This window comes from Bubalus bubalis, chromosome 3, assembly GCF_019923935.1.
Source record: "Bubalus bubalis isolate 160015118507 breed Murrah chromosome 3, NDDB_SH_1, whole genome shotgun sequence".
Taxonomy (NCBI): Eukaryota; Metazoa; Chordata; class Mammalia; order Artiodactyla; family Bovidae; genus Bubalus; species Bubalus bubalis.
The window spans coordinates 48,737,661-48,762,225 of record NC_059159.1 but is presented as its reverse complement, the minus strand read 5'-3'; the positions used below and the strand labels follow the sequence as shown (position 1 = coordinate 48,762,225).

General features: G+C 48.1%; 2 protein-coding genes across 2 annotated transcripts; both read left to right on the top strand.

Moving 5' to 3' along the window:
* Window positions 1-8,649: 8,649 nt before the first annotated feature.
* On the top strand, window positions 8,650-13,096 carry LOC102389589 (C-C motif chemokine 14). Its single transcript, XM_006048066.4, has 3 exons — window positions 8,650-8,857; window positions 12,286-12,400; window positions 12,878-13,096. Exons 1-3 carry the CDS (start codon window positions 8,773-8,775, stop codon window positions 12,960-12,962), a joined length of 285 nt encoding a protein of 94 aa, XP_006048128.2. The 5' UTR covers window positions 8,650-8,772; the 3' UTR covers window positions 12,963-13,096.
* Window positions 13,097-16,079: 2,983 nt separating this feature from the next.
* On the top strand, window positions 16,080-20,397 carry CCL16 (C-C motif chemokine ligand 16). Its single transcript, XM_006048067.4, has 3 exons — window positions 16,080-16,272; window positions 19,055-19,175; window positions 19,618-20,397. Exons 1-3 carry the CDS (start codon window positions 16,203-16,205, stop codon window positions 19,727-19,729), a joined length of 303 nt encoding a protein of 100 aa, XP_006048129.1. The 5' UTR covers window positions 16,080-16,202; the 3' UTR covers window positions 19,730-20,397.
* Window positions 20,398-24,565: the final 4,168 nt, after the last annotated feature.

Here is a 24,565-nt window from a genome sequence, read left to right as displayed (position 1 = left end):
TACTTTGGCCACCTGATGCGAAGAGCTTACTCACTGGAAAAGACCCTGATGCTGGGAAAGATTGAAGGCAGAAGGAGAAGCGGAAGACAGAGGATGAGATGGTTGGATGGCATCACTGACTCAATGGACATGAGTTTGAGTAGGCTCTGGGAGTTGGTGATGGACAGGGAAGCCTGGTGTGCTGCAGTCCATGGGGTCACAAAGAGGAGGACACAACTGAGCAACTGAATTGAGGCTCCAGGAGGCCTGGGGCTATGAGCTCCTGGTCATCCAGTAGGTAACATCTTCCATCTGATGAGGAGTTTTCACATCTGTAAAACAACTCAGGAAATGTGTATCAGATGCTATTATCTAGGTACTTCAGAGAAGAGCTAAACAGAGGATATAGGGGACAAGTCTGTCCTGAGAAATCCCCAGAGGGTCCTGCTTCCCCCCTTTTCTTTGATACTCTTGAGATTTTGTTTCAGAGGCTTGAAGATCTCAAAGAACTATTGGAGTAAAGCAATGCTAGCCCTAAGGGCAATGTGTGTGGTTTTGACTTGCCAACTGAGTAGAGTGAAACGGTGAGCACAAACCACTTGGGCTGTGCCAGGTGCCTCCTGATCAAGGCTTTGGTTCACAACAATGGCAGCTGAAAAGAAATGAGGGGTGACATGAGACTTTCCTTCCTGACCAAGCACCTGGTCAATCACATCTGTTCTCTGAGCTCTTTGAGGAGACAATGCAATGCTATGTAAAGTCAGTTACATGATACTTTCTTTTCACAGTTCCTCAAAAACAACATGTTCTCTATTGTCTCCTTGCTCTCTGGGGTGACTCCGCCAGAAATGTCCCCTGCTCTCAACCCTCCCAGCAAAACTCAATCCATTTAGATGCTACCATAAAATCTTCCCTCACTGTCCCAGTCAGAACACCCCTCTCCCTTTCTCTAGAATTCTGAAACAGATATTTATCATCACTCAAGCTGACAATGATTGAGTGACTGTGCTGTGCTGTGCTTAGTCACTCAGTCGTGTCTGACTCTTTGCGACCCCATGGACTGGAGTCCACCAGGCTCCTCTGTCCCTGGGATTCTTCAGGCAAGAATCCTGGAGTGGGTTGCCATTTTCTTCTCCGAGGGATCTCCTGGACCCAAGGATCGAACCCGAACTCTTGCATTGGCAGGCAGATTCTTTATTGGTGAGCCACTGGGGAAGCCCTGGAAAAAGTTTAAATGTGGCTCAGTAAGTCTGCCAACCAATTTTTGAATTTTTTAAAGTAAAAATCTTGGGACTACCCTAGTGGTCCCATGGTTAAGATTCCATGCTTCCAATGCAGGAGGCATGGTTTCCATCCCTGGAGAGGGAACTAAGATCCCACTTACCATGTGGTGTGGGGGAAAAATAAAAATAAAAATCTTACAAGGGCAAAATAGCTAGAAAAATATGTGCTTTAATGTTGTAAAAAAAAAAATCCATACATTTACTATTTCACTTTTAGAACCATAGACAAGATTTTTTAAGTAATGTAGCTCATACCCTTTTCTCTTGACATGGACCAGGGCTGGGGCAGAGGGCCCACTTGACTATGGACGGTGGGCTCTGTATTTGTCACATACAAGTGATGTAGCAAAGAAGTAAACCCTTAATATAAGGGTCCCACCCACCCTTTCAGTATAATTCAATTTTTTAAAATCAATGCAAATGTGTTGATTTGAAAAACACTTTTTAAACATGTTTTAAAAGGCACTCCTGCATACTCACCAGTGGGCCACAGAAGAACCTTTGAGGTCTCTGATTATGTTGCCATCAAAGTCCATTCACCCCACTGTTTTGTAATTTTCATTTACTTTTTTGAGTTCCCTCTTCAAGCTATGAGGTCAGGGTCACTTCCAGGCTGAGTCCATGATATTATGACAAAGAAGGAATGTGGTCACTAAACCCATTCTCTCTTCCTACTGGGCACATAGATGACCTATATTTTTCTTACCTCTGCCATTAAGTTGGAGTCAGGTGACTTCATTCTGGGCCTGGAGTGTAAGTGAAAGTAATTTATGCTATTTCCAAAAATGGGCCATGAAAATCTGCCTATCCCCCTCTGCTTCTCCTCGTTGGCAGCAAACTTGGAGGCTCCTTTTTTGAAAATCTTCACAAGATAGAAAATGTGAAAAGCATCATCAAGAGGGAAAAGAATTGCAGAAAGAAGAGGCCAAAAACCTCTCAAACATTAAAAGGCAAAGAAAATGAGTATTTTCTAACTAAATTACAAATTAAAATTCTGCTTACTCTTAATTTTTACTGTTCAGCCATTTTTCTTTTTTTTAATTTATTTACTGATTTTAATTGGAGGCTAATTATTTTACAATATTGTAGTGGTTTTTGCCATACATTGACATGAATCAGCCATGGATGTACATATGTTCCCCATCCTGAACCCCCTCCCACCTCCCTCCCCATCACACCCCAGCCATTTTTCTTGACCTTGCTCTCTGATTCCATACATTCCAGAGTGTTCAATGGATTTGTAACTATTAAATAAAAATAGCTGTCATTTATTAAATCATGTAAAAGTGTTAAAATTAAATTTTATTGATAAAAAAATGGGTGCATGAAAAAGCCTTGCCCAGCACACACACATACACACACACCCCACTGCTGACCCACAGCTGACTGTGACATGAGCAAGAAATGAACCTTCATTTAATGACTCCCCTGAGATTTATGGGTTGTTTATTATAGCAGTGAGCATATCCAGGCTAATGTAGGTAGGAACTCAATAACTGCTTGAAAAATAAAGACTTTCCTCTAAAGATCCAAGCAACAACTTGGCAGGTAGGCTAGTCTCCACAAAAACAAAGAGAATGTCATTATTTTGTCCCAACTCACATTCTTCCCAGAAACAGCTTGTTTCCTTACATTGTTGCTGACAACAATTTCTATCACTTGACTCGAGGCATTTAAACAGTATTATTATAGACAATACAGAAAATTTCAAATATGACAGTCTTAGCACCCTAGCATGAGAATTCAGCTATTTCCTGTGATATACATACTTCAGTTCAGTTCGGTTCAGTCGCTCAGTCGTGTCCGACTCTTTGCGACCCCATTAATCACAGCACACCAGGCCTCCCCGTCCATCACCAACTCCCGGAGTTCACTCAGACTCATGTCCATCGAGTCAGTGATGCCATCCAGCCATCTCATCCTCTGTCGTCCCCTTCTCCTCCTGCCCCCAATCCCTCCCAGCATCAGAGTCTTTTCCAATGAGTCAACTCTTCACATGAGGTGGCCAAAGTACTGGAGTTTCAGCCTTAGCATCATTCCTTCCAAAGAAATCCCAAGGCTGATCTCCTTCAGAATGGACTGGTTGGATCTCCTTGCAGTCCAAGGGACTCTCAAGAGTCTTCTCCAACACCACAGTTCAAAAGCATCAATTCTTCGGCACTCAACCTTCTTCACGGTCCAACTCTCACATCCATACATGACCACAGGAAAAGCCATAGCCTTGACTAGACGGACCTTTGTTGGCAAAGTAACGTCTCTGCCTTTCACTATGCTATCTAAGTTGGTCATAACTTTTCTTCCAAGGAGTAAGCGTCTTTTAATTTCATGGCTGCAGTCACCATCTGCAGTGATTTTGGAGCCCCCCAAAATAAAGTCTCTCACTGTTTCCACTGTTTCCCCATCTATTTCCCATGAAGTGATGGGACCAGATGCCATGATCTTCATTTTCTGAATGTTGAGCTTTAAGCCAACTTTTTCATTCTCCACTTTCACTTTCATCAAGAGGCTTTTTAGTTTCTCTTCACTTTCTGCCATAAGAGTGGTGTCATCTGCATATCTGAGGTTATTGATATTTCTCCTGGCAATCTTGATTCCAGCTTGTGTTTCTTCCAGTCCAGCGTTTCTCATGATGTACTCTGCATATAAGTTAAATAAACAGGGTGACAATATACAGCCTTGACGTACTCCTTTTCCTATTTGGAACCAGTCTGTTGTTCCATGTCCAGTTCTAACTGTTGCTTCCTGACCTGCATACAAATTTCTCAAAAGGCAGGTCAGGTGGTCTGGTATTCCCATCTCTTTCAGAATTTTCCACAGTTTATTGTGATCCACACAGTCAAAGGCTTTGGCATAGTCAATAAAGCAGAAGTAGACGTTTTTCTGGAACTCTCTTGCTTTTTTGATGATCCAGAGGATGTTGGCAATTTGATCTCTGGTTCCTCTGCCTTTTCTAAAATCAGCTTGAACATCTGGAAGTTCACGGTTCATGTATTGCTGAAGCCTGGCTTGGAGAATTTTGAGCATTACCTTACTATTATGTGAGATGAGTGCAATTGTGCGGTAGTTTGAGCATTCTTTGGCATTGCCTTACTTTGGGATTGGAATGAAAACTGACCTTTTCCAGTCCTGTGGCCACTGCTGAGTTTTCCAAATTTGCTGGCATATTGAGTGCAGCACTTTCACAGCATCATCTTTCAGGATTTGAAAGAGTTCAACTGGAATTCCATCACCTCCACTAGCTTTGTTCGTAGTGATGCTTTCTAAGGCCCACTTGACTTCACATTCCAGGATGTCTGGCTCTAGGTGAGTGATCACACCATCGTGATTATCTGGGTCATGAAGATCTTTTTTGTATAGTTCTGTGTATTCTTGCCACCTCTTCTTAATATCTTCTGCTTCTGTTAGGTCCATACCATTTTTGTCCTTTATCGAGCCCATCTTTGCATGAAATGTTCCCTTGGTATCTCTAATTTTCTTGAAGAGATCTCTAGTCTTCCCCATTCTGTTGTTTTCCTCTATTTCTTTGCACTGATCGCTGAGGAAGGCTTTCTTATCTCTTCTTGCTATTCTTTGGAACTCTGCATTCAGATGCTTATATCTTTCCTTTTCTCCTTTGCTTTTCGCTTCTATTCTTTTCACAGCTATTTGTAAGGCCTTCCCAGACAGCCATTTTGCTTTTTTGCATTTCTTTTCCATGGGGATGATCTTGATCCCTGTCTCCTGTACAATGTCACAAACCTCAGTCCATAGTTCATCAGGCACTCTATCAGATCTAGGCCCTTAAATCTATTTCTCACTTCCACTGTATAATCATAAGGGATTTGATTTAGGTCATACCTGAATGGTCTAGTGGTTTTCCCTACTTTTTTCAATTTAAGTCTGAATTTGGCAATAAGGAGCTCATGATCTGAGCCACAGTCAGCTCCTGGTCTTGTTTTTGCTGACTGTATAGAGCTTCTCCATCTTTGGCTGCAAAGAATATAATCAATTTGATTTCGGTGTTGACCATCTGGTGATGTCCATGTGTAGAGTCTTCTCTTGTGTTGTTGGAAGAGGGTATTTGCTATGACCAGTGTGTTCTCTTGGCAAAACTCTATTAGTCTTTGCCCTGCTTCATTCCGTATTCCAAGGCCAAATTTGCCTGTTACTCCAGGTGTTCCTTGACTTCCTACTTTTGCATTCCAGTCCCCTCTAATGAAAAGGACATCTTTTTTGGGTGTTAGTTCTAAAAGGTCTTGTAGGTCTTCATAGAACCATTCAACGTCAGCTTCTTCAGCGTTACTGGTTGGGGCCTAGACTTGGATTACTGTGATATTGAATGGTTTGCCTTGGAGACGAGCAGAGATCATTCTGTCGTTTTTGAGATTGCATCCAAGTACTGCATTTCGGACTCTTTTGTTGACCATGATGGCTACTCCATTTCTTCTGAGGGTTTCCTGCCTGCAGTAGTAGATATAATGGTCATCTGAGTTAAATTCACCCATTCCAGTCCATTTGAGTTTGCTAATTCCTAGAATGTCGACGTTCACTCTTGCCATCTCTTGTTTGACCACTTCCAATTTGCTTTGATTCATGGAACTGATATTCCAGGTTCCTATGCAATATTGCTCTTTACAGCATCGGACCTTGCTTCTATCACCAGTCACATCCACAGCTGGGTATTGTTTTTGCTTTGGCTCCATCCCTTCATTCTTTCTGGAGTTATTTCTCCACTGATCTCCAGTAGCATATTGGGCACCTACTTAGACCAGCTTAATTCATCCTTCTTCTGAAACATACACTTAGAGGAATTTCCACGATGGTCCAGTGGTTAAGAATCTACCCTGCAATGCAGGGGATACAGGTTCGATCCCTGGTTGGATAACTAAGATTCTGCAGAGCAACTGAGCCCACAAACCACAGCTAGAGAGTCCATATGCTGCAAGGAAGGTTTTGCATGCTGCAACTAAGACCCAACACAGCCAAATAAATATTTTTTAAGTAAATAAATAAAACATATACTTACAGATCATTTGCTATCTGCTAGGCCTGCCCTGCCTCGATGAGTGGAGGAGAGAAGATGGAAACAGCCTTCTAACCACAAAAGCAGAAAGAATGGGGCAAGGGCCCCCCCTGGAAGAGCGTGGTCAAGGCTACTGGACTGAGAGATGGAAGAGTGGATTGGTCCTGCATCCAAATCATTTCATGATGTGAGCGAGTCTCTGCCCTTCCTGAGTCCCAACTTCTCCTCTGTAAATGGCCCATGTAGACAGATCTAAGGACAGCAAATATGTAGCACCAAGCTTCCCCTTCACAGAAAGCACATCAGTCACATGATCCATGGACGCAGCTTCAGAACAGTTTCCAGCACTGAGCTCCAGGCCACTGCTAGTCCAAGAAACCTGCTAGCTGCCTGCTAGAGTCCCTTGGACTGCAAAGACATCCAACCAGTCCATCCTAAAGGAAATCAGTCCTGAATATTCACTGGAAGGACTGACGCTGAAGGACTGACTCCAATACTTTGACCACCTGAAGTGAAGAACTGACTCATTGGAAAAGACCCTGATGCTGGGAAAGATTGAAGGCAAGAGAAGAAGGGGGTGACAGAGGATGAGATGGTTGGATGGCATCACCAACTCGATGGACATGAGTTTGAGTAGCCTCTGGGAGTTGGTGATGGACAGGGAAGCCTGGAGTGCTGCAGTCCATGGGGTTGCAAAGAGTCAGACACGACTGAGCGACTGAACTGAACTGAACCCCAAATAAGGCATCTTCTAGGTTCCCATTAAGCTTCTCTGTCACAAAGTGAGAAACCAGGAGACGGTCCCAAAGAGGTCTACTCCCTGAACTCAGAAATGTCTCAGACCAAAGGTTTTATAGAGAAGCCAAACCAAGCAGGACAATTTTAGAAACCACTCGATTGGGACTCCCATGGTTCTTCTCCATAGCATAGTGGTTAAGAACACAGACTTGGAAGACTTCCCTGGTTGTCCAGTGGCTAAGACTCCATGCTCTTAATGCAGGGTGCCTAGGTTCCATCCCTTTGTCAGGAAGCTAGGTCCCACCCCTTTGTCAGGAATCTAGGTCCCACGTGCCACAGTTGAAAATTCCTCATGCCACAGCTAAATATCTCATGTGCCACTATGAAGACGAAGATCCTGCACACTGCAACTAAGACTCAGTACAGCCAAGTAATTAGATAAATATTTTTTTTTTTTAAAGAACATAGACTTGGGAACCAGACTACCTGATTGGAGTTTGAAGCCTGATTCCACTTATCAACTGTCAGAGCTTGGGCAAGTTATGGATGCTTTCTGTGCCTCAGTTTCCTCAACTGCTAATATAATATAAGCTAATATAATTTAAGCCTTATAATATAAGGCTTAAAATGCCTAAATTCATGAAGCATTTGGGACAACAGCTAGTGTGTATTAAAGTGTGTGTGTGTGCACCTGAGGTTGCTTCAGTCATGTCCAACTCTTTGCAACCCTATGGACTGTATCCTCTGTCCATGGGATTCTCCAGGCAAGAATACTGGAGCGGGTTGCCATACCCTCCTCCAGGGGATGTTCCTGATCCAGGGATCAAACTCACGTCTTTTATATCTCCTGTATTGGCAAGCGGGTTCTTTACCACTAGCACCGCCTGGGAAGCCCCATATTAAAGTATAAAGCTTGTTAAATAAATTATCTAGTGAGCACCATGGCACTTCTTCACCCTCAAGGGACAGTGAAGGAGTGAGGATGAGGTTGGGAGCCAAAGGTTCTATTGAAGAGCTTAAGTGAGGATTTCCAAGACTGGAGACCCTATCCTATTACCTCAAATCCCCTCTGACCTCCGGCCCCCATACAGCCTTGCTCTGGGGCCTGGAACCGGAACTAAGTACAGGACACATCCCAGCCTTGAGATCTTGAACTAAGGCTGAGCCAGTCTTCCCTCCCCATAGGGCTCGTGGTCTATCTATGACTAAGGAAAGGCGTATGTCAGAGGGTTAAACAGGGCTTCCCAAGTTGCTCAGTGGTAAAGAATTCACCTGCCAATGCAGGAGATGCAGGAAATGTGGGTTCGATCCCTGGGTCAGGAAGATCCCCTGGAGTAGGACATGGCAACCCACTCTAGTATTCTTGCCTGGAGAATCCCATGGACAGAAGAGCCTGGTGGGCTACAGTCCATGGGGTCACAAAGAGTCAGATATGACTGTGCGACTGAGCATGGGATAAAAAATAAAAAATCATATCTAAAATATGGCAATAGAAAAGGGTTAAACATATTCCCACTAGGGTGGAGGTCAATTTCCTGTCTGAAATCTTGGCTCTCCAGGCTTCCTTCACTCCACCCTCAACACATGTGCAGGATGTGAAATCGCTGAGGGATCTACTGCTTCCTACTTCCCTTTGAAATCCTAGTTCCCTTACTGGAAAAAAAAAAAAAATTGTCTAGATGAACATTTCTCAAAACTTCCGAAGCCCAGGAAGCCTCTGAAGCCCCTACCAGGCTGCCTCTCCTCCTGCAGCTGCTCCTCCATGGGAGGATGAAGGTCTCCACAGCAGCCGTCTCCTTCCTCCTCCTCCTCAGCATCACTGTGGCCCTTGGGTCCAAGAATGGATCGTCTTTCAGTGAGTGCAACACCTTCCAACCTGGTCCCTGCAGAGAGCAAGCAGGAGCCGGGTTGCTGGGATGCGAAGAGAAAGGGGCTCTAGAAGGGGGTCTAGTGTCTTCTTTTCTTTATTACTGAAGTATAGTTGCTGTGGGCTCCCCAGGTGGCTCAGTGGTAAAGAATCCTCCTGCCAAGCAGGAGATGCGGGTTTAATCTCTGGATCGGGGAGACCCCCTAGAGGAAGATACAGCAGCCCACTCCAGTGTTCTTACCTGGAGAATCCCACTGACAGAGGAACCTGGCCAGTTACAATCCAGGGGTGGCAAAGTGTCAGATACTATTTAGCAACTAAATAACAACAACATAGTTGCTATACAAGATTGTATAGACTTCCCAGGTGGCGCCAGTGTTAAAGAACCCCACTGCCAGTGCAGGAGATGCAAGAGACTTGGGTTGGATCCCTGGGTGGGGAAGATCCCCTAAAAGAGGATACGGCAACCCACTCCAGTACTCTTGCCTGGGAAATCCCATGGACAGAGGAGTCTGGTGGGCTGCAGTCCATAGGGTCACAAAGAGTCAGACACGACTGAAGTAACTTAGCACGCATGCATACACAAGGTTATATTACCTAAGGTGTCTAATATAGTGATTCATAATTTGTAAAGATCATATTCAATTTATAGTTATAAAATATTGACTGTATTCCCTGTGTTGTATAATGTATCCTTGTAGCTTATTTTATACTTAATTGTTTGTACCTCTTAATCCCCTAGCCCAACTTTGCCCCTCCCCCCTTCCTTCTCCCTACTGGTAAACACTATTGTTCTGTATATCTGTGAATCTATTTCTTTTTTGTTCTACTCATTTGTTTGTTGTGTTTTTTAGATTCTACATATAAGGATATGATACTGTGTTTATTTTTCTGTCTGATTTATTTCACTTAGCATGCTCTGTTGCTGTGAAAGTCACTCAGTCGTGTCCTACTCTTTGCAACCCCATGGATATAATCTGTGGAATTCTCCAGGCCAGAATGGGCACCCTTTCCCTTCTACAGGGGATCTTCCCAATCCAGGGATCAAAACCAATTCTCCCACATTGCAGGCAGATTCTTTAACAGCTGAGCCACAAGGGAAGCCCAAGAATACTGGAGTGGGTAGCCTATCCCTTCTCCAGTGGATCTTCCCGGCCCAGGAATCAAACCGGGGTCTCCTGCATTGCAGGCGATTCTTTACCAACCGAACTATCAGGGAATCACTTAGCATAATGCCCTCCAAGTCCAACCAGGTGGCTGCAAATGGCAATATTTCATTCTTTTTACAGCTGAGTAGTATTCCACTGTGTCTGATGTCCTCTTAAACTGGTTTCATCCTCACATTGCCCAGGACCAGTCCCCTCCCTGCCAACGCCATGCCGTGAGGCCAGGTTATCTCTTCACTCCCTCCATTCCTCTCTCTTTGCCATTAAACTAAAGACAGGCCCATCCCATTTGGGCTCATTATCCCCCAGGAGACTGGGAAGACGTGTTCGGGACCTCAAGGTCACTTTGTCCCTTTACCCCCTGAGATTTGGGTCCAGGCTGCTTCCAGGGTCTCCCTACCCCATGAGTGTAGCATCACTTGGGTATGTACTTGGGGGAATGGAACAGTTGGGATGGGGGAGCTCCTAGGCCACCATTTTTCAGCTTGTTTCTTCGGAAGAGCTGCCTTTACAGGCAACCCAAGCTATTCCTCACTCTGCAATTTTACCTCGTTTCCTTTCTAGAAACTGAGGGGAGACATAGAAGGCTGTTGAAGTAGAGCTAGACTAAACCGGGTGGAATGGGGACAGTTTGCTTTGCTTATCTGAGGAGTCACTGGGCAGCTCAGAGGATGCAGTGACTCTGCTTCTCAGGGACCAGGGGGGTCCCTTACTCCACTCTTTAGGGGGTGCGAGTGCTGCTGGACATGGCGCTCATAAGACGACCAGCCCTTCCCTTGCCACCCAAGCACCTCAGGGATCCCGAGGCCATCGCTGTGCACACCCATATTTCTGTCCAGGTTGGTCACATAGCGTGACAGCCCCAATCACTGCACCCCCTAACTGCAAGGCCCTTGATCTGAAACCCCTCCCCTGCTGCCCCTGTGATTCGATCTTGGTGTGACTTTGTTGTCACCAAGAGCACCTCCTACAAGAGCCATGAAATTTTGGAATCAAAAAATAACTGAAAAATACAGTGATTTTTTTAAAGTGTTTCAGATCAGGAAAATTTTTCTTCCAGCAAAATCTTACACAGGAGGCCCAAAATGTAAAACAGGGAAAAAACGGCAGATGGGGTCTTATACCCGTGACTCAGCTCCCCAGTGCCTCTGCATCTCCAGGAAGCTGTGTGTAAAATGCAGTCAGCCGCCAAAGCAGTTAACCGCCTTGTTCACAGATGAGCAGACATGGGGGTGATGGGTGCAAAGCCAACAGAGGCTGGATGGGGTTAGATCTGGGAGTCCTAGCTCCCTGGTCATTGTCTGTGGGTCTTGGTGTGGGCATTCTGCCCTCTTGGCAGGGCGTGGGTTCAGTGGGCATCAGGCAGGATGGGGGCACTGGGAGGGACAGGATCTGCATCTCCAATCCTATTGGGGCTTTTCCCCCCTAATATCCCTTCTCCCCAGGGTTGTGTGCTCACTGAGATCTGGACTTTGCTGCGCTTCCATCCAGAGTTCAAAGTCATCAGCTAGTCCTTTGGGGGGGAGGCGGCAATTGTCGTGGTCTATGTGCAGGTTGGAAAAGAATTTCCAGACATGAGGCAGAATGAGAGGAGAAGAGAGTTTACTAGAGCAGGAGATGCTGTTAGGCCAGTGGGCTGGCTCAAGACAAGGACAGTGCCTTTTGTGGGCTGGTAGCCACTTTTTATAGCCTCAAGACAAAGAAACTTCTTGCTAGAAGGGTGGTGTTAGGTGGTTGGTTAGGATGCTATAGGATGGGTATTTTTGTCTAATGTGGGGTCAGGGAGCTGGCCGGTTTAGAGCAGGGGGGCTCATGACAACATAGCTTCCCTGGTGGCTCAGATGGTAAAGAATCTGCCTGCAATGCAGGAGACCTGGGCTTGATCCCTGGGTCAGGGAAGATCCCCTGGAGAAGGGAATGGGAAACCCACTCCAGTATTCTGGCCTGGAGGATTCCTTGGACAGGGGAGCCTGGCGGGCTACAGTCCATGAGGTGACTTTGGTAAAGGACTCCACGGGGGTGAGAGAAAGGGAGGCAGGGTGATCAGTGATGAAGGAGGAGATAAAGAGGAGCCCGGGGATTAGCCTGAGAGGGAGGCCAGGGGACTGAGCTTTTTCTACAGCTCTCTCTCTGAATTCTGGGGTGCTCTCCTTCCTTCCCTCCTGCACCCCCTAGGGTTCCAGAGGCAGTCAGCACCCTGCATCTTTAACGAGCATCCTGATCTCAGCTCACTCCCCTCTTTCTCCTCAGGAGGACCTTACCACCCCGCCGAGTGCTGCCTCACCTATGTGAGCCGGCCAGTCCCCCGGCAGCGTGTTTCAAGCTATTATGAGACCAGCAGCCAGTGCTCCAAGCCTGGAATCATGTAGGTGGAACCCACACACCGCCCTGGGGGAGGGGGAGCCCGTAGGGCTGGGAGCACGGTGGGGAAGGGCAGGGGGGAGAACGCAGGATGGGTGCTCCCCAGAGTGCTCTCAGGTGTGTCCATAGAGAGAAGCAGCACGGGGTGGGGTGGGGGGAAGCAGACTTGGGGCTCAGGGGCCATCAGGGGGGCCCTGCTGGGGCCAGGAGGAAGCTGGGCCCATGGATGAGGGTGTGGTGGGGAGGGGAAGGAGAGGCAAGGGACACCTCCTGGGTTGGGCATGGAGACTGGACGGGTCTAAGCTGCCCTGAGGGGCTGGAGGGTGTATCTCCGAAAAGACACTGGCCCTGGGCTGCCTCTAACTAAGGAAGGGGAACCAGTCAGGGTGGAATGAGGAATCTGTGAAGAAGGAAGGACTGGCTGTTGCTTCCCGGCTCCCGGAGCCTTGGTTGGTCATCCTTCTCCCCTGTTGTTCCACAGCTTCATCACCAAGAAGGGCAATTACATCTGTGCAAACCCCCGTGATGGCTGGGTCCAGGACTATATCAAGGAACTGGAGGAGTGACCCAGAAGTAATGGAGAAGGACACAGCTCGGGATTTAAAGAGAGGGGGTTGAACCCCACTCCCCTCCTCCCAGCTCAGCCCCAGCCGCCTCCTGGGAGATGCCCTGACTTGAATTAAAGACCAGTCAGGCCCTTCCCTGCCCTCATTCATTTCTACTAAATTTCCCCGCTGGCAGTGGACTTGAGGACACTGGTGAGCCCAGCCATGCCTGCTCTGGAAGGGCAGCTCGGGGTGCCACCCTCAGCTTCATGCTTCACTCTGCAGAAGTTTGGCCAGAGCCTGGTGAAAAAAAAAAAAAATGGGTCAGGTCTGCCATGAAGGTAAAGAGAAACTGAGCAGGAAGTGAGGAAGACACACTACCTTGAGACAGTAATGACCACAATAAAAACAGATACTATTTTTGTAGCTCCTCCATAGTCCAAGCACTCTGCTAAAGCACTCTATGTGCATTCATTTATTTAAGCTTCACAAGGAAAGCTTGATTTTGCAGCTACATCTTCATAAAGGCCTCTCTATAACAGTTAAGTTCCATAGTCTTTTTCTGTGCTGGTCCCAAGGCCTTTGTTCCCTGCTGGCTAAGATAGGAATGATTGATGGACAAATTTTATCCAATTCTTCCCCATCCACATACACACATCAGGTTGCACTATATTGTTGTATTCATTTTTGTGTACTTCACAAGGCAGAGCAAAAAGTCTGGCCCACATCAGGTGCTCAGGAAGTGGATGGATGGGTGGGTGGATAGATGGATGGATGGATGGATGTATGCATGCATAGATGGATGGATAGTGGATGGTGGATGAACGGGTGGATGGATGAATGCATAGATGAATGAATGGATGGTGCATAGATGATGGGTGGATGGATAGATGCATAGATGGGTGGGTGGATAAATGGATGAATAGATCAGTGGATGGATGGATGGATGGTGGATGAATGAGTGGATGGATGCATAAACGGATGGATGGATAGATGGGTGGATGGATGGATGGATAGTGGATGGTGGATGAATGGGTGGATGGATGCATAAATGGATGGATAGATAGATGGGTGGATGGATGGATAGTGGATGGATGAATGGGTGGATGGATGAATGCATAGATGGGTGGATGAATGGATGGTGGATGGGTGGATAGATGGAATGAGAAAGGAACCAAGAGGAAGCTTATGTTCCAGCTGACCCCAAAGGCTCTCAGACCCATCTTCCAGGTTCAAGGAGCTCTGCATACACAGAGGAAGAGCACACCCAGTGTAGACACTATGACCACCCTCCATGGTCTCCAGCCCCCCACAAAGACCAAGGGTGCCTGCACAGCAAAGGCACAGCAGGCTTCCTCATACCTCCTCTCCTCCACATACAGAGGTTAAGGGGTATCTCATATACCTACCCCTCTACCCTCATAAAAAGCCACAGCTTTACCACCACTAACTGCCTTGAACCCACCAGGACTAATTGCATTGCGTGCTTTTCCCTATTTTATAAGCAATCTTGCCAAACAGAAAGACCCACAAGGATTTTCGACATCCTTATTTCCCCATGCCCCGTCCCCCACAACTGCCATCTCCTGAAACACTCCCTCATGCCTCTAGAGGTCACAGTCCATCAAAGAGCAAATCCCCTTTTTCATTTCTTCTCTGAAAGCTGCCTTCAGCCTGGAACAGGGTTCTGAGGCAGTCTGAAAAGAGAAGATACTGAGGGGCAGGTCCACAGGCCCACGCTAAGTCGCTTTGTAGCCCACCAAGCCCCTCTACTGGAGTGGGTTGCCATGCCCTCCTCCAGGGCATCTTCCCAACCCAGGGATTGAACCTACGTCTCCTGCGACTCCTGCATTGCAGGAGGATTCTTTATCATTGAGCCACCAGGGAAGCCAGAGGGGGCAGATCCAGCTTTAGCCAAAGCCAAGGGCGGAAGCTGGAACTCTGGGACCCAGAAGCAGGTTGTCAGGTTCACCGTGTTGGACGGCCCTCTGCTGGCCATGATTGGCCATGGTGGCAGATTGGATTAACCCACACTGAGGGCACCCAGGCTTCCCAGGTGGCGCTAGGGGTAAAGAACTCGCCTGCCAATGCCGGAGACCTAAGAGAAGCTGGTCTGATCTCTGGGTTAGGAAGATCCCCTGGAAGAGAATACAGCAACCCACTCCAGTATTTTTGCCTGGAGAGTCCGAAGGACAGAGGAGCCTGGCAGGCTACAGTCCATGGGGTCGCAAATAGTTGGACACAACTGAAGAGACTTTACCCGCATGCACGAGGGCACCCAGGAGGGATCAGCCAATTAGACCTGAAACTGGTTCCCAGTCCGAGGTCCAAAGAGGTAAATGAGAGCATCGACAAATGAGACAAACATTTCAGCAAACAGGGACCCAAAGATCTGGCCCTTTAGGAATGGGGGGAAGAGTATTAGTGGCATAATCTACAACAAGAAAGTGTGAGTTCCATCGTGTGTCCTTGGACAGGGGGCGAGGGGGACACTCTTTTCCAAGGTCACTAAACCCTACCCTTGCCTCAGTCTGTGCTCTCTCTAACCCTGCTTTCTGTTGGCCTCCCAAAGACTGATCACCTGGGGAAAAGGTTGGTTCAACCTTCCCTCTTCTTTCCCAAAGTAGAGATGGGGGCGGGGAACACGATGAAGCCACACAGATTCTGTTTCCAGGACTGCCTATCTGGCTCCGTGGTAAAGAATCCGCCTGTCAATGGAGGAGACGTAGGTTCAATCCCTGGGTCGAGAAGATGCCCTGGAGGAGGGCATGGCAACCCACTCCAGTATTCTGGCCTGGAGAACCCCACAGACAGAGGAGCCTGGTGGGTTACAGTCCATGGGGCCACAAAAAGTCGAGTCGACTTAGTGACTAAACAGCATCTGCCTCCTACCCACGTGAGATTTATTTAGCCTCTCTAAGCCTCAGGGGCCTCATCTGCAAAATGGGAATAAAGTCTCTACTCCCCTCTGTGAAGTTTAAGTAAAATAGGGCCTGAAGGGAGCTGACACCCAGAGCATGTTCTTCCCTTTCTCTTTTCCTTCATGCAGATGCAAATATTAGCAAATTCAACTGTGCACCAGACCCCACCCTCCACTGCCCTCCCTTTCAGCAAACAGGAAGGGAGGACCATCGTCTCTCCTCCTCCACCCCCTCTGAAGTGGTCAGAGTCCAGAGAGCTGAGGGCCCCACGTGGGTGACCAGCAAGGAAGGAGACTGTGTCCGCCCAGCCTCTACCGGAGCCTGACTGCCCACTGAGAGGATGAAGGTCTCCGTGGCTGCCCTCTTTCTCCTCATTCTCACCATCACTTCTGTTGTTCACAGTCAGCCAAGTGAGTCCACCTACCCCTGGAGGGCGGCACTGAGCCAAGGGAACAGGGAGCGGGCCAGGGTGATGCCAAGAGTGCTCTCAGGCCTCCATCATCAGCCCCAGGCCCCCACCTGCACCCATGCTGCTGCACACTGGCCCCTGGCAAGCAGAGCTGAGCTGCGCTCCAGAGCTGCTGGGGCTGGGCAGTTTCAGGAAGCTGGGTCGAGGTCACGTCAGGAGTCCTGAGGACACAGCAGGAATGATCATTTAGGAGGAAGAGCCAAGGAAGGAGCAGAAGGGACAATCACAAACGTATGTGATGAGGAGGAAGGCGAGGCAAGTGGGTGGGAAAAGCCATGCCTGCTCAGGCAGGGCAGGACCGAGGGAGTCAGGGAGGCCGGAGGAGGGAGATTTGGGGCTAAGCCCAGAACGGGGAGTCTGAATCTAGACACCCCTTGCGGGCAGGATCTGTTGTAGATTTCTGGGACTGTCATGGCAACCAAGAGACGCCCCAGTGGGATGCCCACTTGTGCCATTTGAGGATTTCTGGACCCTTGTCTCCATCTCCCAGCCTAGGGCTAAAAAAGTTTGTAGAAAACAGAAAAGGGGTTGAAGGAGATTGAAAGGCTTTGCAGCCATGAGACAGACGCATGGGCTCTGCCTCTACCAGCATTTATGAGGGCTGGTGACAGGCAAGGGACCAGAGACTCAGGCCATCTCTCAGTACATACCCGCCTTTAATGGCCCCAGCCCTTCCTTTCTCCCTAAGGCTGCCCTTGGCACGTAGTCTGGCTGGATTCTGCCTTTGTGAACCCTCGGGGGAGCGAGGGTCACACACACCATGTAATCTGCCCACATACTCTCAGGACGCCCCTGGTCCCTGTAAACGTTGCCTTAAAGAACCAGGGCCACTATGGGTAGAGGTGCCTCCTGGGGGTGGGAGGGGGCAATATCGCCCTTTGGAAAGGTCAGGCAGGAAGAAAAATGGCCCAGCCAAAGCATGGATTAGCCAAATGGTGCCCTGGAGACGTCTCAAGCTTTGCCACCTACTGGTCAGGGATTTGCACTCTGCAGGTCTGGGAGCTGGGGAAGGTGATATCCTTGAATGATGAGCAGTCAAGGGAGCTCCAGGGAGACACAGCGCTACCAACCAACCAAGTCTGGCCTCCTGGCAGTGTCAGAGAGGGAGAGAAAATACTTTCCAAGCCAGTAGAGTGGCCATTACTACCATTACCTCTTAAAAAAAAAAAAAAGAAAAAGTTTTTATCTTGTATTGGAGTACAGCCATTAACAATGTTGTGATAGTTTCAGGTGGACAGGGAAGGAACTCAGCCATACTTACACATGTATCCATTCTCCCTACCATCAGCTCTTAATCACAAGCACTGACAGTTTCTACACCAGACTCTGAGTTAAGGGTTTTGCAAGCATTTTCTCAACTCATCCTCACCACAATCTTAGGACATAACTTCTTTTTCTTATTATTGATTTATTTTTATAGTTGATTTACAATGTTGTTAACTCTTGTTATACAGCAAAGTGACTTGGTTATACATATATATGCATTCTTTTTAAATATTGTTTCATTATGGTGTAGCATAGGATATTTTGTTACTTGCAGAATAACTGTTTTACAATGTTTTGTTCACAATGTGAATCAGCTGTATGTTTGCACACATCCTCACCCTCTTGGGCCTCCCTCCCACCCATCATCCCTCCTCTTTAGGTCATCAGAGGGCACTGAGCTGGGCACCCTAGGTTATACAGCAGCTTCCCACTAGCTCTCTGTTTTACACATGATAGCATATATACGTCAATGCCACTGTCTCAATTCATCCTGCCTTCTCCTTCCCCTACTGTGTAGGACGGAGCTTTTATACCTTCATTTAATGGGTGAAGACATCCAGAGAGATTAAGAAATTTGCCCATGATTCAGGTCACTTAGTCAAAACTCCAACCCATGCTGTCTGGCCCCAAAACTTAAATACAAGCCTTTTCCCCTTGCCCTGACATCTCCTGCTCATCCCTGCATCTCAGCCTCCCCCCGACCTCAGCTTCTCTGGTGCCTCTAGGACAGAATGCAGGCTCCCCGACATAGTTCAGAAGGGGTGCAGCCCTCCCCACCCTCTTTAATATCCTCTTCCTACTTCTTCCTTCCCACCTTGCACTGTGGCTCCTTGGAACTGCTCCATCCTCCCAGATATGCTGGGCTTCCCCCACCTCAGGCCTCCATATATTTCTTTCTTCCAGATCCCATGACCCCTCTGTCTGCCTAAGTCCTGCTCATCCCTCAGGAATCAGCTCAGACACCACCTTCTGCGGGACTTCTTCCTCAACCAGCCAGGCTGGGTCAGGTGTTCCTAGTTCTGTTCCCATGGCCCCTTGCATCAAATTTTAGTCTATCCCAGACTACATTCTATTGTAGTGTTTATATTTTCACTTTGCTTTTTCACCCAGACTGGTCTGTAAGGGACACAAGAGTAGTGACTGTATCTTCCGCATGTTCTAACTCCCATAGAGCCTGGCTTGTAATAGGAGCTCAATACATGTTTGCCCAGTCAAGTTCATCAGCAAATGTGAATCCCCCTGTCCTTTGTACTTGATGAAGCTCAGTCCAGAGGCTGAAAGATCTACAGAAGATTCATCTTTTTCACCTGTTACCCATCAAGCTACCATCAATCCCTGCTGACAGATGGCTTTGCCATCCGAAGAACGGACAAAATGCAAGAGATGGGAGATGGAGGTGGGCAGCCATGGGCTCCCTCTCTGCCTTCTTAACTCAGTTTTCAATGTCATCCCCTCAGAAATTCCTGAGTCGGTGAACCCCCCACCCACCTGCTGCCTGAAGTATCATGAGAAAGTATTGCCAAGAAAACTCGTGGTGGGATACAGACGGGCCCTCAACTGTCACCTGCCAGCAATCATGTAAGCACCTTCCTGCAGACATTTACAGGCAGCGGGAAGGGGAGCCCAAGGCTGGATCGGGGTACACAGAACCAAGTCTCCATGCTAGAACAGGGGAGCAGCAGTTAAGGGCCTGGGCTTTGACTCTCACGGGACAGGCCTGGGGTTTGTTCTAGACTTTGCCACTTACAGAGGCACATGGCTGGTTCATGTGGTCCAAGAAATGGTGGCCATAGTGGAACCCGAGCCTGAGGGTCTAGGCTGAATGGAGAGGGGCTGAAAGAAGAGATGATGAGGTCTAGAGGCCAGAGAGGGGAGTTTTTTGAGGGGACCCAGACAGGGGGAGGCCTAGGGAGGTGGTACAAGGCATGAGGCAAGCCCCCAGTGAGCTAGAAGTGGGGGGCATGTGGACTGGACCCCTAACTGCTCCAGGGCCCCTGACAGTCTAACTCTACCCCCACAGCTTCATCACCAAGCGGAAACGAGAGATCTGTACCAACCCCAACAACGACTGGGTCCAAGAGTACATCAAGGATCCCAGACTTCATCTGCGGCGTTCCAGGAGGTTGGCCTAGGTTAACATCACCAGATGGGAGGAAGGTCAAACCCAGATCCACAACTCGCCGTGGTGGTCAGGCCTCCAATGGAGCCCAAGTTCGACGAGGGGGAAGACGTAATCCTGTGAAAACGCAGGCAACCTTGTGGTCTGAAGGACAAGAGTCACCTTCAGAGAAAGAGGCCAGAGATTCAAAAAAGTAAAGCATATTGAATACATTCTCAGTCTCTGGAGGAAATGCCAAGGTTGAAGGGGAGGGCAGGGATACATCCTTAACGCTCAGCATAGCACTTTCACATCCTCCTCCTTGTCCTGCTTCAGACCCTCACCTCCCTCCCATGCACCAGCCCGTCCTGAACAATCACGTCCCGCTTCCCAACAGCCAAACCACCTCTGGCTCTCTCTGGCCTCCCACTCATTAAAAGACTCACGGGACTCTTGACTTTTCCTGTCCACCCTTATCCTTTTTCTAGATCTCTTTCTTCTTCTATTATGCTTTTCTTTTAAAACCTAACCTTTTGGGACTTCCCTGGTGGTCCAGTGGCTAGGACTCCGTGCTCCCAGTGCAGGGGGCCCAGGTTCAATCCCTGGTCAGGGGACTAGATCCCACACGTTGCAACTAAAAAACCCCTCATGCCGCAACTAAGACCCAAGGCAGCCAAATAAATAAAAATTAAAAACAAAAAACCTAAGCTTTTCTTATGGGAATCGTCAAATGCTAATGATTTTTGTCCCTGTTGCTGAGGCTTTGCTGAATTCCCCAATATTGGGTCTTCCCCAGGGTGATGTGGGTGCAGATGGTGCTGAAACAAAAGAGGAGGTGTCAATCCCTAGGTCCCTCCCACTGCAAGCTTTGTAGGACAGGGAAGGGCATTTGGCTAGGCTGGGGGTAAAAATCCTGGTCCAAAACTCAACCATTCAGTAAACACAATTTCCTTTATTACCAGCTTTGTTTCTAACTCCCTGCCTCCTTTCTGCTGGGATGGCAGAAACTTAATCTCAGTTTTTTCAGGGTCTTCACATTCCCCGGAGAAATTTCTCCATTTGGGGAACTGAAGCTTTTACTTGGCACCAAGGCCAGAGGTGGGGGGCTTCCCTGGTACGTTAGATGGTAAAGAATCTGCCTGCAATGCAGGAGACCTGGCTTCGATTCCTGGGTTAGGGAAGATCCCCTGGAGAAGGTAGTAGCATTCTACGCCAGTATTCTTGCCTGGAGAATTCCATAGACAGAGGAGCCTGGTAGGTGACAGTCCATGGGTGGCTAAGAGTGGGACGTGACTGAGTGACTAACACTTTCACTTTATTTTTTTTCCAGACATGGATTATTTTTTTCCCCTCCTCCCTACCTCTCTGTCCCCAGCTCAACAATAGGGAGTGGACTCAGACAAAGTCCAACATTCCCCCAAAATGGTGTTGTGAAGGCAAAGCAAAGTCAGGCAAAGGCCCTGACTAAAGCCCTATAGAGAAACGAATTTGGTGAAGTGATCATTGGGAAACTGGTCTTCCAAAGACTTGGATTCTGCTAAACTAACCCAAGCCTGCCCCCAGTGGCCGCCCAGTGGTACTACATCATCCTGCCTCCCTGCTCCCCGACCCCAACTGAAGCTAACCCATCCAGACGCCACTTGACCCCAGCTGACCAATCAGACTCTCTCTTAGATGAACTTCGGACCTGAGAAACCAGCCCTGGAGCATTGTCCCAAGGGAAGAGATCTGTGTACTCGTCCGCCGAAGCCCCTGGAGCTGCCCTGTCCCTACTCCAGGCTTGGCGGTTTGGCTAACCTCAGTTCCATGAGGTGCCCCGACTTTCTTCCCAGTATTCCTGTTTGTTTTGTCTGTTTGGTTGAATTCCCAGAAGACCGTGGTGGCATTTAGCACCTCTGCAATAACTTTTTGTTGGTTCAGGTCAGTTCTGTTGTGTGTGTGTTCACACGTACCCAACATTTTTACCGTATTTAAGTGTACAATTCAGTGGCACATTGTCATGCAACCATCACCACTATCCATCTCCAGAACTCTTCCCTCACCCCAGACTGAAACCTCTCTTCCCGTAAACAATAACTTCCCCCTCCTTCCTCCCCCCAGCCCTTCAGTTCAGTTCAGTTCAGTTCAGTCGCTCAGTCGTGTCCGACTCCTTGCGACCCCATGAACCGCAGCACTCCAGGCCTCCCTGTCCATCACCAACTCCCGGAGTTCACTCAAACTCCATCGAGTCAGTGATGCCATCCAGCCATCTCATCCTCTGTCGTCCCCTTCTCCTCCTGCCCCCAATCCCTCCCAGCATCAGAGTCTTTTCCAATGAGTCAACTCTTCGCATGAGGTGGCCAAAGTACTGGAGTTCCCAGCCCTTAGGAACCTCTATTCTCTACTTCCCATCACTATGAACGTGATTCCTCTAGGTACCTCTTATAAATGGAATCGTGTCATATCTGACCTTTTGTAACTCTTATTTCACGTAGCACGATGTTTTTAAAATTTATGCATGTTGTCAGGATTTCATTCCTTGCTAGGCCTGAATGATATTTCATTGTCTGTGTCTACCCTGTTTTGTTCATTCATTAATCTGTCCATGGGTGTCTGGGTACCCCCTTTTCTTTACACGAGCTCGAGTTAGCAGGTCTTAGCTTCTGTTGTTTGTGCCAAAAGCACTTTAACTCCTGTACTGACCTGTCAGTCACCACGCTGGCCAGGCAGGAGCTTGGGCAGGTAAGGGCCTCAGACTCTGACCCTCCCCTTTGTCCCGGACAGAGGTCAGTGCTCCCTTCTCGTCCCTCCAGGCTGTGAGCTCCTACTTCTGGATCCAGGGATTTCTCTCCACAATTCCTGCAATCAAAGCTAACTGTGATCAAACATCCTCCAGGAGCTCACAGCCCAGGGATGACAGAACCACCGACAGATACAACATAGCCAGGCTGGACCTCTGCTTGCCGGAGCCAGAGTGAACACGGAGAGGTGGCAGGGCTTGGATTGACGCAGAAGCCAGACCACAATCTGTGTGCACAGCCAAGCAGGAGGTTTCAAAGTCCTTAGCCAGCACCAGGGTCATAATCAGGGAACTCGAGTTCAAAGGCCTGAAGGACAAGCTTCCTGAAAACAGGAAGCACAGGCGGGGGCCAGGATTCTAGCAAGCTGGAATGGAAATGTCATCATAAGTCTTTTTTTTATTTTTTTAATCTATCAAGAGTTCAGAGTTGAGATGTCAGTCCAAAAATCTAATTGAAAAATCTGTATACAAAGTCAAATTCTCATCCCGGCACATAATAATAAAACTTGTCAGAAACTCCCAGTGGTTCAGAACCAAAAGTAACTTATCTCAGTTGCAATCAGCTGTTTTGTTGTTGTTGGGATTTTTTAATTTGTTTTTTATTGGAGTATAATTGATTTACAACATTATGTTAGTTTCTGCTGTACAATGAAGTGAATCAGCTGTATGGATACGTATATCCCCTTCCTCTTGAAACTCCATCCCACCCTCTAGATCACCACAGAGCACCAAGATGAGCTCCCTGTGTTACACAGGTTTCCACTAGCTATCTATTTCATACATGGTCATGTATTTATGTCAAACCTGAACTCCCAGTTCATCCCACCTTCCCTTTCCCCCTCTGTGTCCATCAAAGGGCTTTTCCTAATCTTTTCAAGGTAGATAAATGCCTGGCTTTTAACATAACACGTATGCACACAGAGGCACACACAGGAAAGACCTCCTCATTCTGACCCATAGGTGTCTCCCAACCGTGATCAGCCTGATCAATCAAAGTGATTCATTCACATTAATGTATGCCTAGCCAGCTTATCAGAGAAGGCAATGGCACCCCACTCCAGTACTCTTGCCTGGAAAATCCCATGGACGGAGGAGCCTGGTAGGCTGCAGTCCATGGGGTCGCTAGGAATAGGACACAACTGAGCGACTTCACTTTCACTTTTCACTCTCATGCATTGGAGAAGGAAATGGCAAGCCACTCCAGTCCTGGTGAATCCCAGGGACGGGGCAGCCTGGTGGACTGCCGTCTCTGGGGTCCCACAGACTCAGACACAACTCAAGCGACTTAGCAGCAGCAGTAGCAGCAGCCAGCTTATGTGACTGTCAGCCTTGTGGAACCAAGATGACTGGTAGCAAGTGGACAATAAGGCCTGGAATATCAGGGTTTTCACTCATCTTTCAGAGAAAAGGGTAGAAAGGGGTGAAGGCCACACACAGCAACGTGAGGGGACCAGTGGGTGGGACAGGAAGGGAAAATAGGAAGGAAGCAGCCCTGGGCAGTACAAGGAGCATTCTACCTGGCATCTAGGAGCCTGGCCAGCACATCCCCTCTCGTGGATCCCCTCTGCACCCCATCCCCCCGTGCACCATGAGAATTTAGACAAGATGACCAGATGTCCTGCGGCTAGCTCTGGCTGGCCTGTAAGAAATGCTATTCAGCCTTCGAGGCAACCTCCCAAGGCCAGCCAGAAGGGCAGGCACTTTCCCTCTGTAGGAAGAACGCGTGGGCATGCACCTGTGTGCAAGCAACCGCTGAGAGTCGTCAGCAGCCTGAATGAGGATCTGCGGGACACAGTTGATGTGCTGGTTTAAAAGCTTTGTCTCGGGACTTCCCAGGTGGTCCAGTAGCAAATTCTCCACTCACGATGCAGGGGGCCTAGGTTCGACCCCTGGTGGGGGTACTAGATGCCACATGCCATGACTAAGAGTCCGCAGGTCGAAATTTTAGATCCCCCAGGCCACAGATGCAGGGAGGTAAAAAGCTAAATTAAAAAAAATAAAAGCATTCTCCACACTCAGGCAAATCCAGGTTCAGATCCCAACTCTGTCTCTTAACTGTGATGCTAAAATGTCGCTAATTCTGTTATCAGC